The sequence below is a fragment of the Giraffa tippelskirchi genome, chromosome 5 (genome assembly GCF_054371585.1).
Source record: "Giraffa tippelskirchi isolate mGirTip1 chromosome 5, T2T-mGirTip1v1.2.pri, whole genome shotgun sequence".
In the NCBI taxonomy this organism is placed as follows: Eukaryota; Metazoa; Chordata; class Mammalia; order Artiodactyla; family Giraffidae; genus Giraffa; species Giraffa tippelskirchi.
This window is the reverse complement of record NC_137279.1, coordinates 159,437,684-159,456,644: the sequence shown is the minus strand read 5'-3', so window position 1 is coordinate 159,456,644 and position 18,961 is coordinate 159,437,684. Positions and strand designations below refer to the sequence as shown.

Below are 18,961 nucleotides of genomic sequence, written 5' to 3'. Positions count from 1 at the left end.
TTTTGATCTAACTTGTTTATCTCATCTTAAAATTAAATGTTACTTTATTTTAAATTGTCTCATTTAGAAGTTAAATTGATTGGATTAAATTTTTAGTTTAAAAATGATTGTATTTTTATCAGTAAAATAAATAAATGCGATCCAATAAAGGTGTGCAAGAACCTGTTTTTGCTCACAAGCCCCTTTAGGATCTCCCAGATGCATCAGTACCAGAGGAAAATAATACTTACAAAGTGGGGGGAGATGTATACCTTTTAGAAAGATGTCTTTGAGTGATCCTGTTATTTTAAGTAAAGGCGCTAGAGTATTAGGATTCTAGTATTTAATGGTGTTAGTCTGCATAGTCTGTTGCTGTAATACGGAGCTAAATATCAACAGAACTTGTTTCTGTTGTTTGGGTTGCTTTTATATACCAGCTTCAAAATATGTTTTGACACTTTATTATGTTCTGAATCAAGCTTCAGATGTGTGTAATGAAGGATGAAGTCTTTATCAGACTCTAGTGTATAAATAATGGAGAAGAGCAGTTTGGAAAGGGTCGCTGTGTAGGAGGATGGTTTCTGAAGAGTTTTAAGTTATGATCTGGCGCAAACCTTGCTGCCAGAGGTGTAAACAGAACCGAGAGTCCTCTCTGAAGCCACGGGCTGCTGCGGCTGCTGCCCTTCTCCCCCTGTCTTTTCTTTCTTCCTTTTTTGATCATCATGTCACTTCTGTAATGTTCTCACTCCTTGGTTTACACACTGAACCTTTTGAGAAAGTCTGCCACCTCTGATCCACTTTCTCTCACAGACCCTGTAATTTTTGGCCATATTTTTGTTTTTCAGATTCAAGTCAATCTGAAAGTCCCAGCCAGCCAAGTGATGCTGACATTAAGGACCAGCCAGAAAATGGTAAGTTTAGTTTGGGACTCTGGTTGCTGACCTGAGAGTCCATGGTAGCCAGCAGCCAACCAAGTAGGAGGATTTCAAGGTTTGCCCGAGTGGGTGGCCCACACAGTAGGAACAGTTTTTGAGAACTTAGGGAATTTTCTGGGTCACTCTAACAGCCCCAAACCCTTCCCTTCAGCCACAAACTCTATCAGGGTACTCTTAAGAACCTTCGTTCCCAAGAAAGTTGGTTACTGTTTGAGGCAGGGTTGATTTACCCGATCAGAATCATTTACAGTATAAGTGAGGAGCCAATGCCTTTTTATTTCAGTTCCTTTTAATGTGACAAGTGACCCACGATCTTCTTCATGATGATTTAAGTTTATTGACTGACAAGTATTTTTGAAGCCTTTTGGAAGATTTTTGCTTCTGCTAAATAATTACTGTAAGAAAATGATGTCTGCCTTTGAAATATTTTCACTTTAAGTTGTCTAAAACAGTAAGGGTGCATGACAGTATAAAATTTGTCAACTGCATAAATGTATAAGCTATATATTGCAGGAACTTTATTAACCTAGAATACACACTTTATATATGAATGTAATAGTATCCACTAAAATACTAAGTGTGTAGTATATGTGCTCCAAGGATGAAAACAGTTATCATAGGTTAGAATTTGAGTAAAACTATCGGTTTCAATAAAAACTGAGAAGTGAACTAGTGGTACTCATCACATGCTAAACACTGTATTACACACTTTCATGGATATAATCTCATAAAATTCCATAATGCTCTTCCTTGATGAAAGAGCTGAAGCCTCTAATGGTAACTTGACCATGCAGGACCTTTGAAAGGAATATGGTACCGTGGCTAAAAGCTCAGGTGGTGGTGTCAGACCTGTGTTTAAATTCTTTCTTTCCTTTGTAATTTTGAATAGGTTATTTACCCTCACAGAGTACTGATTTATTTCTCCTTTGAAGTGGTACAGTAATAATATTACTGACATGTTGAAGAATTAAATAAGATAATATATATAACATGCTCATGATAGTATCTCTCATACTACTTTACACTAAATAAAATACTTTACACTAAATAAAAGTTGACTGTTGTTCAGTATTCCTTGTATTATTTTTCTAGTTAGTATAATCCTACCATACTTTGTTTTTCACTTACTTAAAATGACCTCATTCCTCCTGACTGTCTTATTTTTGTTGTTCAATTTTTCTGTTTTGATCTCCACCCGATCTTTTGGAATAGATAGGTAAACTGAATTATGTCAGTGTTGTGGGGTGGAGGATTGATTTTATCACTTTGAATAGCCTATCACTGATTTCTCAGAATTTGTTCGTTTCCCAAGCCTCAGAAATTCTCTACAGTGTTGCTGGGCTCCCATATTAAATATGCACTGTCTTGCTATTCCTCTCCTTATCCTGGTATTTTGGTGGTATTTTACGTATCAAAGTTGTCTTTTCACAGTAGGCATTAAAAAAAAGAGAGAGAGAGAAAGAGACCTCTGAAGGCTTGTTTTTAGTGTCATAAACAGCTACATCTTATTTTTTGTTGACATTTTAAAGAGTGATATTTAAAGACTAGTTTCACTCTTTATTTCCCACTTGATGGGAAAGGTGATCGGTTATATATCTCTTTTTTACATACAATATATTTATGTGTAATCTGCTTGAAGTTGTGTCCAGAGATATTCATTTTATTTTCACTGTGAAGAACTGGTGGGCTGCTGGGGTGTGTGGTTCTCGTGTTTGGGTTTGGCCGCCCCTCTTGCAGGCCTGCGATTCATCTGTCTTCATAAAATGGCCGACAAGCTGTTCACATGCAAATATAAATTGAGAGCATGAGAGGCCTGGCATGCCTTTCTGGAGCTGCTGTAATACCGATATTGTGCATTTCCCATTCCAAAAAGCAACCAGGATTGAGCCTGAATTTTTCGGCCAAAGACAAAGAGAGACTAGCCAAGTTCATTGTTAACCACAGATCACTTGGTGCCACCTCAAGGATTCACTGTACCGTTTGGGAAGGATCATGTGAGTTCCAATAAAGAAGGTATTAATATCCAGGAGAGACAATAATAAATTCCTATGTTTCAAATTTCTCTTTATTTCAGAGTAAGAGATGTTGCTTCATCTTAGACAATTCCAACTGGAGTTCAGACTAGAGGAACACCAGCCTCTTCAGTTTCCTCTTTCTGCCTTTTGTCAATCTCAGATAAAGTTATCTGAGGAAAAAATTATTTTTTCCCTCTTTTTAAAGATGTATAATCCCTGAAGGACAATAAATGAAGATTTCTGGACTAGGTATTTAGATGCATTAGACGACTTTCTGGGGTTGCTTTGATCAAAAGTCTTCTTTCATTTTCATTACCCCAGGTTATGGAAGATGAGTTCCTGAAAGGTTTTTGTTTGTTTGTTTGTTTCATTTTTGTCTTTAAGAAGAGAACACTCATAAATGTATCAACAAAACTCTTAAAGAACTTTTGAAATCTTGGTGGATGAAGAAGTGACAGACTCTGATCGTCAAATAAAGTGGGAACTCATTATTCCTTCTTTATGTATATATTCGAGGGGAAATAGTATTCCTTTTATCCCAGCTCTTGAAGAGAAAGGTAATGGGAAACGAATGGTATTTTCCTAGTAAACCATGGAGAATGAATAGACAAATGGTAACATGCTGTTTCATCCAAAACCATAAACTAGGCCATGTAACTTTACCTAAAGTGGATGCAGCTGTTTCTTCCCTGCCCAACTATCTCTTTATTTCTACAGAATTTTTGCTTTCTTTTCTTGTACTCCCTTAAGACTCAACTGTAAAAGAAAACAAATCTTTGTCCAATTAGAGTATTAGATGGGAATTTTGAAAGAATTATCTGAAACCCAGCGATAAAATGTCAGAATCACTGAAACTCAACACTGGTATAATGTAATGATTCAGAACTCCACCTCTAGTGTCAAACAGGCCTGAGTTCAAATGAAACGAAGGCTGGGTGACTTTGAGTAAGGTGTCTCCCCAATCTCAGTCTTCTTATCAGTAAAATAGGAACACTAAAAGATCCTAGCTCCTGAGTAACAAGATGAGAATATGCCTGTGAAACAGCATAATGTGGGTTCATAGTACACACTCAAAGATAACCATCCGAACTCTCCAGTTATTCAAAAGGAAACAAGCTGGGAGACTTGGAGTAGAAAGAGGAAGAGTGTCAGCAATAAACCAAGACTCTACAGAGACATCTTTTGTAGATACTTACCCCGTTCTGAAATGTCAGGTTTAAGTCTCTTAAATCTGTCCATAATCCCTATAGTGGCATATCTATTTTGTTGTTTAGTTCTATTCTTCACATTCTATTTACCTCTCAGGAGTTGAGAACTACAGAAGTGATGCAGAGTTGCTAGGGCCTTCAGAATGAATGCCCAAGAAGGTTATTCTAGAAAGAAGGGACTTCACTTAGATGTCTTTAATTTTGGCTGAATTTTTCCTTGGCACAAACCAAATAGAATCTGCCTTATTAAAAACTATAAGCTGTTGATAGATGGGATTCATGACCAATTTCGGATGCTTTGAACATGGCACATACCTAGTATTTATTACAATTAATAGGTAGACAAATAAACTGTCATTATCCTCAAATGGTTTTTGAGTATTTGCTCATTATTGATTTACCAAGAGGTTTTCAAGGGAAAAAAAAAAAACCCTGGAGAAGTTGAAAATCTAGTTTGAGTATGGGGGAAAGTTGTACAGTGGTACATAGTTTTTGAGTATTTGCTCACTATTGATTTACCAAGAGGTTTTTAAGAAAAAATAAAAACCGTGAAAAAGTTGAAATCTAATTTAGTTGTGGGGGAAAGTTGTATAGTTGTACATGTATGACAAATGGGCATACATACACAGATATGACTAATAGTGCTGGGAAGCCAAAGCTTGGGGCTATTCTAGTGGCCATAGTAGATCAAGTTGTAACTCCACCCTCACCCCACCCTAATGAGCAGGTGTGATCAAAGCTATGAAATACCATCATGTTCATTTATGGTTGATGACCATGAAGAATGGAATCCAACCAAGTTTTCAACCTGACTGTTATCATTCATTTAATCCTTTTGCATGTTACAGAAATCCCCTTTCTGGCTTTTCAAGAGCTCATGAAGGTTTTAAGCCTTATATTTTAGACTTTGACTTAGAAGATCTACTCATACCACCTTTGTGAATTCCCAGGAGGTACTGTGGCTACTGTTAAGAGTATCTGTGGCACAGAATACTTGCAGTACTTCCTCAGTATTTACAGGGCCTGTGAACAGTCCTCCAAAGCTTGCGTTCTGTGTGGCATCAGGTCAGGCATTCACGAGGGAGAAGCCCACGTGATAGCCCTCCTGCTTAATTCCAGGCACACTTCCGTGGGACCACACTGAGGCAGTGACTGAGGGAATAGCATCGTCCAGCACCGGCACTCTGAAAGCACACCCCCCACCGGGAGTCCTTGTGCATGCACCCTTAACTGAAACAAGAGAAGACAATGTACAGTTCCTGTGCCAGAAAAAGAAAAGCTGTGTTCACATGTATTTGATTGGATTTTGTTTTTCCTATATACTGTCTCTCATGACTTGTACAAGCTGCTAATAATAATAATCTCAGTGGTTTTTAAAATGTGATATTTATAGCAGGAAATCAGAGTTGGTATTTAGATAATTTTCTTTAGGTTTAATCATGTTTGCTCTTCCTCATTTACCTGGTAGTTGCATATGTGTTGGTGGCATCAACTCTCAGATGGGCCACTTGCAATCAGTGGAAAACCATTAATCATGATGTTTGCCCCAGATTTTGAAAATTTCCAGCTCTATCTGCCAGTTTAAAAATCACCCTGGAGTATTGGTTGGATCTTGTGTTCATGTTCAACATCTTTGTTTATGTCCTTCCTATCTTGTATCACCAAACTAGGTATTGTTGCTAAGTGTTGCTAGATGAACAGGGAATCTCAGTTGTTAGTATTTCATTGGTTATTAGTAACTCGTTTCTGTATTTTGAGTATTTCAGTTACTTATGAAGTAACTTCCAAGGATACTGACTTCCCAACTTAAGATTTGTATGCAGGATTCCCTCTGTAACTTGGTGGTGAGATAAGAAATATAAATTTATGTTTCTCTTTTGGACAAACATTCTTTTATCTGATAATATTTTCATTACAAAGTTCAGGCCTTCTGCTTTAACTTTTTTCTCATTACTTCCTCAAATATATAGGAGATATATTACAGTATGATATTGTAATATTAGTACATAGTTGGAAGGTAAAATAAAATTCATAATTCTAAATGCTAAGAATTGTTTCTTACTGCTGAATGGACTGCTGTTTCAGGAACTATTTTGATTATTGGTCATTTTAGTTGTGTCATTTTAGGAATTTTGAAGGCAGTGCACAGCTGAACAGTTAGCATTTTATTGGGAAAGCAGGAGCACTCTAGCACCATTGACTTGTAAATAAAGCTTGTCAATATTTCATAATTTGCATGACTTTCTTTTACAATTACCTAGCAACAGTTATTCTCAGCAGTGTTCTTTCCAAAAACCCTGCAGGGACTGACACAGTAGAGTGACCACCAAAATAGCAGCAATAACAGTAATGATCAATATTCTAAATATTGTAAAGGTCCCAACTCAGGGAAACATTAAAACCTAAATGCCTTCTGGTTTCCAGATCTGTGTAATTAAATTCTGACTGATGAATTTTCAGCAATGAGATGGAGCTAGTCTGTCTTGTTTTAGAGACTGGGGAACTAGAATTTGGTTTAATCTAAAATGTCAGTCTAAGGCAAGGTGAATTGTGCTTTCTTAAATATTGTTAGCAAATATGACCCATCATTGTTTGCAGGGGCTCTTTAGAAATGCCTGCAAACAAAGTAAATTCTTGAATCTTGCGTTTAGAAAGATGAGGTACCAGGCGAGACTGGAGGCTTCCCCCACAGGCTTAACACAGTATAGAGTACTCTGAGCTTTATTTACCACAGGATCCAGGGTAGTAAAACAGCCTTTTCAACTGAAAAATAGGAGGAGGAAATTTGTCATTTTAAAGAAGTAGTTTACTTCTCACATTAGGGGTATTTTATTGTCTACGTATACAGGTTAACTAGGTGAACAGACTTTAAGTGGTTGGCTAGTAGCCAAAATAGGGAATGTTTTAGACTCCTATTCCCCTAATGTCCAAATTCTGAAGTGGACTGGCTGGGTGGTCTATTTCAGACACAACCCCCTCCCATCCCCACCCCCACAGCCCCCTCCCCCGCCACCAATCCCTCATGCACAAATTGTGTAGAGGAAAGAAGACATACAGGGGTGTCTTTCTGGTCCTCAAATTTGTTCTGTGTCTATGACTCGTGGTCCAGGAGAAACAGCCACTTGGATGTAACGTTGCAAATAGAAAAGTGTTTTTAAGTGTTTGTTTATAATTTATATGGGATTGTGTAAATATATCCATAGATTTCGAGTCTCAAAACAGGAAACAATGCTGTTCATATTTGAATTGGGCTCAAAAAAGAAATCCAATGAGGGGCGGTCATCAAATCACAGGGCGTGGAGAAGTGGTGGTGGATGGTGCACCCCATGTTCAGTGGCAGAACTATCTGCACTGTTCTCTGTTCCCTGTGTTTGAACCCTGGACAGGCCCTGATAGAACCCTTTGGCAGATCTTCTTAGAAGGACCTGCAGTGCACTCCTAATGGTCGCTTTCATCTACCCCTCTCTGTCACTGAAAAATCCACGTGGTGAATTATCAGGGAGGCTAGTTTGGGTCAGGAATAGTGTATAAGCTCTCTTTGCCACACATTATAGGGTCTGATTTGACACTTGAGGGTGAATTTGTTGATATAAATCCTGTATATTATTTTGGGGAAAGAATTATCCATTTGTGGATCATATTAGTAAACTGAAGGCAATATAAATAATTTATTTGGGGATTTGGAGCCGCTAATCCAGATTGATTAGTTGTCTGCTAGAAAAATTCATGTGGCCACAAGGATTTTTGGCACCTTTTCCCTCTACAGCTTCCTCATTCTTTTTCTCTTCTTCAGGTTTCACTCAGCTCCAGGCAACTCTGTTCCCTTGGCATTGCCTTGTTGTTAAGGAAATCTACTCGGATAGCGCAAATCGAGGTGGGAGAGGGCTAGTATTTACTGCAGATTACTCTGCCCCTTCTCAATTGTTAAGTTCTATACTTGGTTGATTTTAACCCAAAGAGAACAGGGGAGTCTCATATGCCTTATCCACAGGCATCGTATGGCAAATATCCAAAGAGAGAAATATAAAGGATGTTGTGGTGAATCCTAGCAAAATAGGAATAGATTTCCAACAATCTCTCCATGAAGGAAAGTCAGTGTTTTCTTAGATCTCTGTAGGTATTTTGCAACCAGAGAGCTTCTCAGCAAGCTGCATTTGTAAACTCAAGAGATGAACAAATAGAAGCCAAATCACAGCTTCCGAATAGGTCAGATTAGCAAAGGAGACTGCCATTATAAGCCTGACACTGAACATCTGTTAAGGAGACATCAGTTGTCCAAGCCACTTAAAGACCTGCACCTCAATTTTCTTATAAGTCATCTGCTTACTCAGTCACTCAGTCACGTCCAACTCTTTGCGACCCCATGGAATGCTGCCAGTTAGGTTCCTCTTGTCCATGGGATTCTCCAGGCAAGAATATTGGAGTGAGTCGCCATTCCCTTTTCCAGGGGATCTTCCCAACCCAAGGATCAGATCTGTATCTCTGTGTCTCCTGCATTGGCAGGCATATTCTTTACCACTGAGCCACCTGGGGAGCCCAGATAGTTATTAAGAATCTGCTGGGTACATTTGGACTATGTACTGGATGCACTGAGGGACTACAGAGATGGATCAGACTTCCTGTTCTGGAGGACCTGGTAGTCTAGTAAGGGGAAAAAGGCTTCATTCATTCTTTCAACAAATATTTATCAGATGTATTCTCAGAACCAGATTTACTGAGTAAAACAGATAACATCTCTGCTGGAAGAAAACAGACATAATATAACAAGTGGTGTTAAATATTATGAAGAAAAACAAAGCTAGATAAAGGAAAAACAGGGCTTTCTAGGTGACACTAGTGGTAAAGAACCCCCTACCAATGCAGGAGACGAAAGAGACATGGTTCCATCCCCGGGTCGGGAAGATCACCTGCAGAAAGGCATGGCAATCCATTCCTGTTTTTTTGTCTGGAGAATCCCGTGGACAGAGGAGCCTGGAGGGCTACAGAGTTAGGCACGACTGAAGTGCCTTAGCACGCATGCACACACAAGGACTAAACAGTGGAGTATAGGGCACTATTTTACAGAAGATGGTCAGGGAAGGCCTTTTTGACCTGTTGACTTTTGAGCTAAAGACTTGATGATGGTAAAGAAGAGAACTATGCAGATATTTGGGACTTCTCTTCTAGAAAGAGGGAACAGTAAATGGAAAGACCCAGAGGCATGTTGGAGGAACAATCAGGGTTAAGGCGGCTTGTGGTACATAAGTGAAAGAAGAGCAGTTGGCGACGGGGATAGCAGGATGCCAAATTATGCTGAACTTCGTTGGCCAAGGAAAGACATGGCAAATCCTTGATAAACTATAATATGCTCGACAAGGGAATGCACATACCAAATCCATTCATTTCTTGATGTGGTGGATATGCCCTGAGCCCTTGCGCTGTGTTAGATACTTAATGTTGAGTGGTGAACAAAGCAAAAAGGCCTAATTCATAGCACTGTCAAAGGAGACTGTCGTCTGCCATGGCAGTATCTTTTAGTATCCCCACAGGTTTTCCCTTATGCATACTTTACTGAAAACAGAGTCACTTGCACAGGTTATTTGGCTTCACATACTCTCTCATGCAAACAGTTCTTTTTTTCATTTAATGGAGATCTAAACCTGTGGGGCTGCAGTTTAACCCTTATCTCAGGACTCTGTTTAGATTGTAAATCCTCAGGTCTTAAGTCCATGACCATGAAGCTTGATTTTTTTTCCTCGTTGCTCAGTCAGTTCAGTTCAGTCGCTCAGTCATGTCCGACTCTTTGCAACCCCATGAATCACAGCACGCCAGGCCTCCCTGTCTGTCACCAACTCCTGGAGTCTACCCAAACCCATGTCCTTCGAGTCAGTGATGCCATCCAACCATCTCATCCTCTGTCATCCCCTTCTCCTCCTGCCCCCAATCCTTCCCAGCATTAGGGTCTTTTCCAATGAGTCAACTCTTCGCATGAGGTGGCCAAAGTATTGGAGTTTCAGCTTCAACATCAGTCCTTCCAATGAACACCCAGGACTGATCTCCTTTAGGATGGACTGGTTGGATCTCCTTGCAGTCCAAGGGACTCTCAGGAGTCTTCTCCAACACCACAGTTCAAAAGCATCAATTCTGCGGCTCTCAGCTTTCTTCACTGTCCAACTCTCACATCCATACATGACTACTGGAAAAACCATAGCCTTGACTAGACAGACCTTTGTTGGCAGAGTAATGTCTCTGCTTTTCAATATGCTATCTAGGTTGGTCATAACCTTCCTTCCAAGGAGTAAACGTCTTTTAATTTCATGGCTGAAATCACCATTAGCAGTGATTTTGGAGCCCCCAAAAATAAAGTCTGACACTGTTTCCACTGTTTCCCCATCTATTTCCCATGAAGTGATGGGACCGGATGCCATAATCTTAGTTTTCTGAACGTTGAGCTTTAAGCCAACTTTTTCACTCTCCTCTTTCACTTTCATCAAGAGGCTCTTTAGTTCTTCTTCACTTTCTGCCATAAGGGTGGTGTCATCTGCATATCTGAGGTTATTGATATTTCTCCTGGCAATCTTGATTCCAGCTTGTGTTTCTTCCAGCCCAGTGTTTCTCATGATGTACTCTGCATGTAAGTTAAATAAGCAGGGTGACAATATACAGCCTTGACGTACTCCTTTTCCTATTTGGAACCAGTCTGTTGTTCCATGTCCAGTTCTAACTGTTGCTTCCTGATCTACATTCAGGTTTCTCAAGAGACAGGTCAGATGGTCTGGTATTCCCATCTCTTTCAGAATTTTCCACAGTTTATTGTGATCCACACAGTCAAAGGCTTTGGCATAGTCAATAAAGCAGAAATAGATGTTTTTCTGGAACTCTCTTGCTTTTTTGATGATCCAGCGGATGTTGGCAATTTGATCTCTGGTTCCTCTGCCTTTTCTAAAACCAGCTTGAACGTCTGGAAGTTCACGGTTCACATATTGTTGAAGCCTGGCTTGGAGAATTTTGAGCATTACTTTACTAACGTGTGAGATGAGTGCAATTGTGCGGTAGTTTGAGCATTCTTTGGCATTGCCTTTCTTTGGGATTGGAATGAAAACTGACCTTTTCCAGTCCTGTGGCCACTGCTGAGTTTTCCAGACTTGCTGACATATCGAGTGCAGCACTTTCACAGCATCATCTTTTAGGATTTGAAATAGCTCAACTGGAATTCCATCACCTCCACTAGCTTTATTTAGCAAATAAAAATACAAGATACCAAGTTAAATTTGCTTTGCAGAACCACAACAAATAAATATTTTAGTATTACATGGACTCTATTTATTACAAAAAAGGACTTTTTTATCTAAACCAAGTCATATATTTTATCTGGCCACCAGTCCTAGTTCTCTGCACACTCCCATGGAGGTTACATGGGCAGCAGTAACAGCAGTACCAGAAAAGGTTCAATTAGTCTGTGATGATTTCCGTGATCATGAAGGGTCAAACCATTGGAATTTAACCTGCTGAAAATGAGACCTGGGAAGAGTATCCTGAAGTTCTAATGACTCAACTGCTTAAATTCCATTCATTCTGCATCTGCCCAGTAGTTATCTTGGAACAATAAGCCACTTGTGTGGCATAGTCAGTAGGTACAATACTGTAGTTGAGAGCCATTCAACCCATCCAGGTCAGTGTGTGAGTTTAATTAGTGGAACTGTAATTGAGTAAGGCATAGGGACATCATGTGAGTCACTTCTTCAAAGGAAATATACCTTGTCGCAAGTCCTAGTTATTGGCAGACTGTTTGCCTCATGAAAGATGGTGAAAGTAGAAAATCAGTCAAATCACACAGCACTGGAAAAGTCCACATTCAAAAGTAACGTACAGAAAAGACCTTTAGGTTGATTTGAAAATAGACGGTGCTATTTTCTTTATGCTCTACAGGAATCTAAATATATATTATGTTCTCATTTAGGACTGTTTTGCTAGCTATGACACAACATGTTTGAATATGTTATAAGAACATGATGTGGTCTTTGTACCCTCCAACTTTAAGAAAGGATAATGTCCACAAATTCAAGGCAAGCACTTTTGGAAATGAGGGTTAGACTGTGTTGGGCTTTGGAGCCAGGTAATGACAAAATAATGAATTTGCTGGTAACAATCATGCTATTCATAATAGCTCACATTTGTTGTGGGTTTTCCATGTGCTGGTTATTTAGGTCTCCCAAGAAGAATATGCCCTTACGGAATTAGATGTGCAGGGATTTTGGGGTCTAAAATCTGTGAGCTATAACGGGATGGAGCCAGGTTGGCTGCAGAGGCTTCAGACTGCAATACTGATATGATACCTGTGAGAGGAGAGAGAAGAAAGGAAGGAGGATTGGGGAGGAAGAATCCTGGGCTTCAGGGAGCTTCTAAGAAAGTTTTGTGCAGGCCGATGGAAAGTCTTTGAGCCAAAGTCACTTGTTACAAAGTCTTTTTTCTTCCCACAGGAACCAGTCTGCATTAGTATCCTCTTCTTTAATCCTTTACTGGGAGCCTGGAGGAAGCTCTCTGGAACAAACATGGTAGTAAATCCAGAGGGGAGCAATTGGAGTTGTCAGGCAGTGGTGCTTCTTGTCACATGTGGTATGAGTGGCTCATTTTTATGGCCACTACAGCAAGGCACTGTGCCAAGAGTTCTAGATTCATGATCTTATTTCACTCGAATACAACCCTTGGAGATCGGTATTATTAGTGTACCCATTTTACAGATGAGGAAACTGAGACACAAAAGAATTTAGGTAGCTTTCCCACAGTCAAGAAGGCAGAAAGAGTACTCACAGGACAGAGTGTTCAAACTTACATGTCAGAGGCTAATTGCTTAACCATGACCTTACATTATAGAAAGAATAGTATTCAAACTCTGGTTCTGTAACTTACTGATGACATAAATTTGGGCAAACTCTTGGACTGTGTTTTCTCATTTATAAGGTGGGATGTTATCACCTTTTCCGGAAATGTATTTTAGTTGCTGTTTTGTTTTGAGCTTAAGCAGTGTTCGTTCCTTTCCTTCCCCGTGTTGTTCACCCATCTAGGATGAGCATCTCATACTCTTAGGTATCTGCCTTAGCCTTGCTCAGGCACCCACAGGCTTAATTAATCCTCAGAACTAAAAGGACTGCTTCTGTGCAGATTATGTATATGGATATATCTCTGTGGATGTGTGTATGTATAAATTGCCCAGAACTTGTAGTGATTCATAGGAGATACACAATAAAGTGTAATCTACCTTTCTTTCATCCACCTCTTTGCTTCATGGAAACAAACCCTGTGCTAGATGGCAATCTGGAACATGTCGTTTTCTTGTTTTTAATTTTGGGGGCAAAATTACATTCTTTTGGAAAAATTATGCTCTTATTTTTTGTATGAACATTTTTACTCTTTTTCCTGCAGTCTCAAGCACTATTCCTATATGGATCAACAGTGAATATTTTTAAACAATGGACTAAATTTTCTTTTGATTTTTGTGCTGGAGGTGGAGTGTATAAAAGTAGTTGTAAGGTGTTTATACCAGATGCCATTGTATTTGTTGGATGGCATAAAACAATTATGATTGCCAATAAATTTGAAAGTATTTCACTTGGAAAAGATGTAGGAATGTAGTTTTATTGAAAACATAAAAATAAGGAGTTTATTTCCACTCCCCATTTTTGTGCAGTACAATAGGAATTTGTACCTCATCCCTTTGATTTTAGATTTCTGAATTATTTAAAAGAATCGGTTAATACTCCATTTCAAGTGAGTAAGACAAAGTTCATCAGGATATCTGATTCCTAGCATGTCCCCCATTCACAGATCATGTTAACTCCTTAGAGAGGTTTATCTTCTTTTAAAATTGCAAGTGCTGTCCAAATTGAAAGCTTTTCAATTTAATGCCTTCTTACAGTTTGGGACTATAAGTAAGATGTTTAATATAGAGAAGGGATGAGTCACCTTGTTGTCAGAGCATCAGTTAGTTCTAAAGGTAGCAGTGCTCAGGACATGCATGTGCAGTGAGTTCTAGTAGATTTGCAAATTCCTATCATGAAAGATATATAAGTAAAATTCAACATGCGCTAACAGTGTTCCTGACAAGTGGTTACCAACTGGTGGTTTTTGAATGAGGTCAAAGAAAAAAAATCTTAAAAGAAATTGTGCAGTTTTCCCTAGATAATAAGATGCATAGGCTGAAAATTTTTGCTTTTGACTTTGTGAGCTCACTGGTTGTGTAACACAGAGACTCTTGTTTGGCAGTTGTAGTTTTGAGAAATAGGTTCCATGAGAGGAAAATATTTTAAGATGTCTTTAACAGTGAAAAGATACAGAAGTCTCTGCGGTAGACCAGTGGTTAATAATAGCCTTTAACTTTCCCTTTGGAAGGAGAGGGAAGAAGAGAAAAGCAGGTACCAGGAAGAGCCAATAAAAAGGAGTTGTGTCCAGGGCTGCTCATCATCTCCATAATGCATCCTTTTATTCATCCTTTCAACAGATATTGTTAAACTCACTTCTGTCTAAGCAGAATTGATAGTAAGGGTCACTGGAAAAAGCCGCTTAAAGCAAGAGACTTGGGTAGCACTTCTCTATATAAATTGACCCAGGAAATCATATTTTCAGAATACAGCATCTTAACAAAGTTTGGGTCACCTAATCATACATTGTTGTGTTGGACATTTGTGTTCAGGGTTCAGAGCTCTTCCTGTGTGGATTCTGTGCATCAATAGGAGTGGCGAGAAAACTGACCTCAGTAGAATGATAGTGTGTACTAGGCACTTTAAATTGTTGGACTGTGTTGTCTTAATTTGGCCTAACCTAGGAGCTAGAGGACAAGGTTCAGGGAGGTTTAAGCACAGATCCATGGTCAACAGCTAGTGAATGGCAGAGGAAGTGCTGCTTTGCTTTTCTGGGGAAGGCTCTGGCATTGTACAGATGATAAACAGTGAGGTGCTTTGAAATGTCTTGGAATGCTTTACACTCAGCAGTGATAATAATCTCAAATAATTTGTATTGTTAGTACAATAATTGTATTATTTCACTGTGTTTTCTCTTTGTCCTGCCCCTTCTTCCCAGGGAAATGGTAAACATGAGGTTAGAGGACAGTGGTGATGCTACACCTATGATGGGGACAGTAGTGGTTAATCAGTTAAAACTAGACAATCCATCACTTGTTTTAGCTGATCATCAACTAATGTAAAGAGTAGTGTGTCACAATATGCTTAAAATTAAACCAATAGGAAAGATTTGCAGAATTCCACATTTCCCTAGGGATAATGTTATATACCATGGGTCATGTGTGACAATCTGACATAGGTACCAAGTGAGGGAGATGGCATTATTAATAATAAATGCATCATTATTTTTTAGAAGATGCAAAATAAAAATAAATAGAAGCCCTAATGTTTTCTTCCAGTCTCCCTAATACATATTTTGAGGACATTGCTATTCTAGGTAATGTAGAATAGACTACCCTTGGGGGAAGAAATCAATGTTTGCAGGAAGGAATTTCTGTTCCAAACATAGTATCTGGCAATCAAATAAATATTTTGGAGTGAGTGAATGAGTGAACAAATGAGTGAATGAATGGCTCTTGCCCTCAGGAGCTTAAAGTTTTTCCCACTCCCGTCCCTATCTTGCCCCTTCCCACAGTCCTCTCCCCACTGATAACCACTAGTTTGTTCTCTATACCTTTGAAAAAGTCTTTTTCTCAAACTGGTGTATATTTGACGTATAACATCTTGTATGTTTAAAGCTGATTTGATCCCTTTACATTGCAATATGACTGCCATTGTAGCATTAGCTGACACCTCTATGGCATTACACAATTATCATTTTCTAGTGCTGGGAACAATTAGGATCTAGTCTCTTAGCAAGTCTAATGTGTATAATATAGTATTGTCTATAATCACCATACTGTGTATTAGAGCTCCTGACTTACTTATCCACTAGTTGTATGCACCCTGAAGTAACATCTCTTGCATTTTCCCACCCCTAGTCCCTGATAACCACCATTTTAGGAGTTTAAAGTCTTTTCAGGGAAATATATACTTAAAAGTAATTCCACCCCTTTCCAATTTATCCCTGCTTAGTCATCTGTATATTTATTATTCATAACGTATGTGCTAATCCTTGTGTTAGGCAATGGGAATATAAAGATAAATGAGGTACAACCCCAATGTTCATCAAACATATATTCTAATAAGGAAGATGAATATTTAAATAGATATTTGCCATGAATTTTGACTGATCTCCTGAAGGTATTTAGGGTCCATAATGAAAGTGGGTACAAATGATAGAAGCTATGCAAGAGGCACCAATAGTTAAGCTATAGGTGTTCATACAAGAGCTTTACTAAGCATTTGACCTAAATACTGAAATGTGTGTATGTTCCTAGATATTCCTATGGCTTTCTTGTCCCTTAGAATGAGCTCAGACCTCCATTCCACACAAATACTGAAATGTACGTATGTTCCTAGATATTACCTATAACTTTCTTGCACCTTAGAATGAGCTCAAACCTCCACTCCACACTCTGAAACAATCTGAACCTCACCTAGTGTTTCTGCATGTTTCTGGGAGGGCTTTCAGGTTAAGGTCCCTTCTGGCTCTCCATTCCTACCTGCAGTTAGTTTAAGTGATAGGTCTTTTTTCAAGCTGTACAATGCTTCTTCCATGGCCTGTGCCCTAGATGTTGGGATGAGCCTTTTCTCCATAATTCTGTTCTGTGCACACATAGAACTTATCTGAGTTGCTGAGGTTGGTGGAGTTGTATGGTAATGGAGTGGGAGGGGGAAGAGATCTCAGAATACCCAAGCCACTTCATACTGATTTTATACAACTCTGTTCCTCAAAACACCAGGGTGGCTGTGCCATGTTACCATTGCCCTCTCTTTTTCTCCCTTACCCTCTCCTCTCTGAGCTTCTTCTTGTTCTTGGTGGTGGTTTAGTCACTAAGTTGGGTCCCTCTCTTGTGACCTCATGGACTACAGCCCGTCAGGCTCCTCTGTCCATGGAATTTTCCAGGCAAACATATTGGAGTGGGTTGCCATTTCCTTCTCCAGGAGATCTTCCTGACCCAGGGATCAAACTTGGGTCTCCTGCATTGTGGGCGGATTCTTTACGAACTGAGTCACCGGCAAAACTCTTCTTGTTCTTGTTTAGTTCTAAATGCAGGGGAGTTTCACCGTATCTTATTTCCTTGAATTTTACAATCTGATGTTCTTGGAGGGTCTCCTTTATTAATAAGAAATGTACCACCAATATATTTTCCTAATCAAAGAATGCTAGTGCTCTTGATAATAAAATAAATGGGATTCTCAGCTTCTGTATATGTGAGAGAAAAGATATAGCATCCTTATTAAGCAAAAAGAACATTTGATCTACCATGTAAGGCTCAATTTGGCTAAGTCATTGTGTGTCTGAACAGTTTCTAATACACAATAGTCATATCATGTTTAATTCTTGGATGGCCAGTCATCCAGCATGTTTCCCTTGGAGTGAAGCTTGCTGACTTCCTGGCTGACAGATAGAAAGCATCCATAAGTGAGAGACAGAGACAAAATTAAAATGCGACTTCTTTGGCATCCACCTTTCGAACCTAGGCCTTCCCCCACTTTACTCTAATTCAATTTAGGAGATGTTGGATGGAAACTAATACAGTTAAAAAGAACTTCATGTAATCTCACTAACATTCTTAGAACATGATGCTCAAGGTTTTCTGGTCAAGGATATTTGCATTTGCATTTATAGAACAGTTAGAGGCAGAATTCTGTGCGTGTGAAAAGTCCTTGCTCTGAGAATGATATTTCCAAGCTGTCAAAATCTGATGCACTCAAAGCTAAACCCAAAATTGCCTTTTATTCTGTAAATATTGAAGAAAGGGCTTGGCATGGCACCACTGAACTTGCTAGCCAAGGAACTAGCCTACTGAGTTGGAATCAGAAAAAGGCTCTTTGTTGAGTTAAAATTGTCACAAAATTCAAGCTTGAAGGATGCAGTGAGAAAGTATTACAAGCAGTCATAGGCCCACGTTTTCCTGCTGGCCACTCAGCCCCTTTGACACTATTTCCTGGTGCGTCATTGGAGGTGTAAGAAAATTGCATGAATCTACGTTGTTTGACTGTTCTTATCTCTAACATCTTGATGTTTACAGTGAACCACAGAAATATTCACACTAAACCTTCACATATTATGTTCATCCAGTCAACCAATATTTATTTATTAAACATCTGCTGGATGGTTGACACTGTTCCAAGCATTAGTTACAGGACTGATGAAGCCCAGAGAAGTAAAGAGATGTGCCTGAGATAACACATGAATTAGCAGTAGACCCGAGACCCTGAATATCATGTCCCCTGTCAAAAATTATTCCTACTCTATTCTCTGCCTTGTTCAGGCTTCTCCTTCTCCCCCACCCCCCACCCCCCAAATAGACTGAAGTCCAATGGTTACTTGAAAGGCTATTGAAATTGTTCTCTTAACTTTCCAAGTTGTAAAGTTTATTTGAAAGTCATTCGTTCAGAATTTTGAATCAAATTATGGCAATTTTCACATTACATTTATTTGTGTGCTTCTGGGAATAACATCTGCAAAGGCCAGCCTCATTATACATTGTAAACCCCAGGAAGGCAGGGACTATTTATTCCTGATCACCCACCATTTTGTCTTTAGCACAGTGCCTACCGTCAGTGTGCGTGTGGATAAATACCAGTTTTAAGTGCAGAACTGAATGACTCTCCCCAGTGCCTTAGGGTACTGTTCTTGTCTGGCATGGTGAGCCTGCAGCACAAGCTCTCCAGAGAAGTCTGCTGCTGGGAAGGTGATAGATGACTTGATCTGTATT

The 18,961-nt window shown here is 39.2% G+C and overlaps 1 protein-coding gene and 1 long non-coding RNA gene across 12 annotated transcripts in view; both read left to right on the top strand.

Moving 5' to 3' along the window:
* NFIA (nuclear factor I A) overlaps positions 1–18,961 on the top strand; it is a 390,608-nt gene that overhangs the window by 197,095 nt on the left and 174,552 nt on the right. For 10 of the 11 annotated variants that reach the window (XR_014052708.1, XR_014052707.1, XM_081486641.1 and 7 more), the window contains one exon: positions 825–890. Coding sequence is in view for 9 of the 11 variants with exons in the window: in XM_081486641.1 (XP_081342767.1) it covers positions 825–890 (66 nt within the window). In the remaining 2 variants the exon portion in view is untranslated. The remainder of the gene's footprint in view (positions 1–824; positions 891–18,961) is intronic. The other variant, XM_081486645.1, reaches the window with a different exon arrangement.
* On the top strand, positions 2,695–6,365 carry LOC145505018 (uncharacterized). Its single transcript, XR_014052711.1, has 2 exons — positions 2,695–4,544; positions 4,663–6,365. It is a non-coding gene; the product is annotated as an uncharacterized LOC145505018 (long non-coding RNA).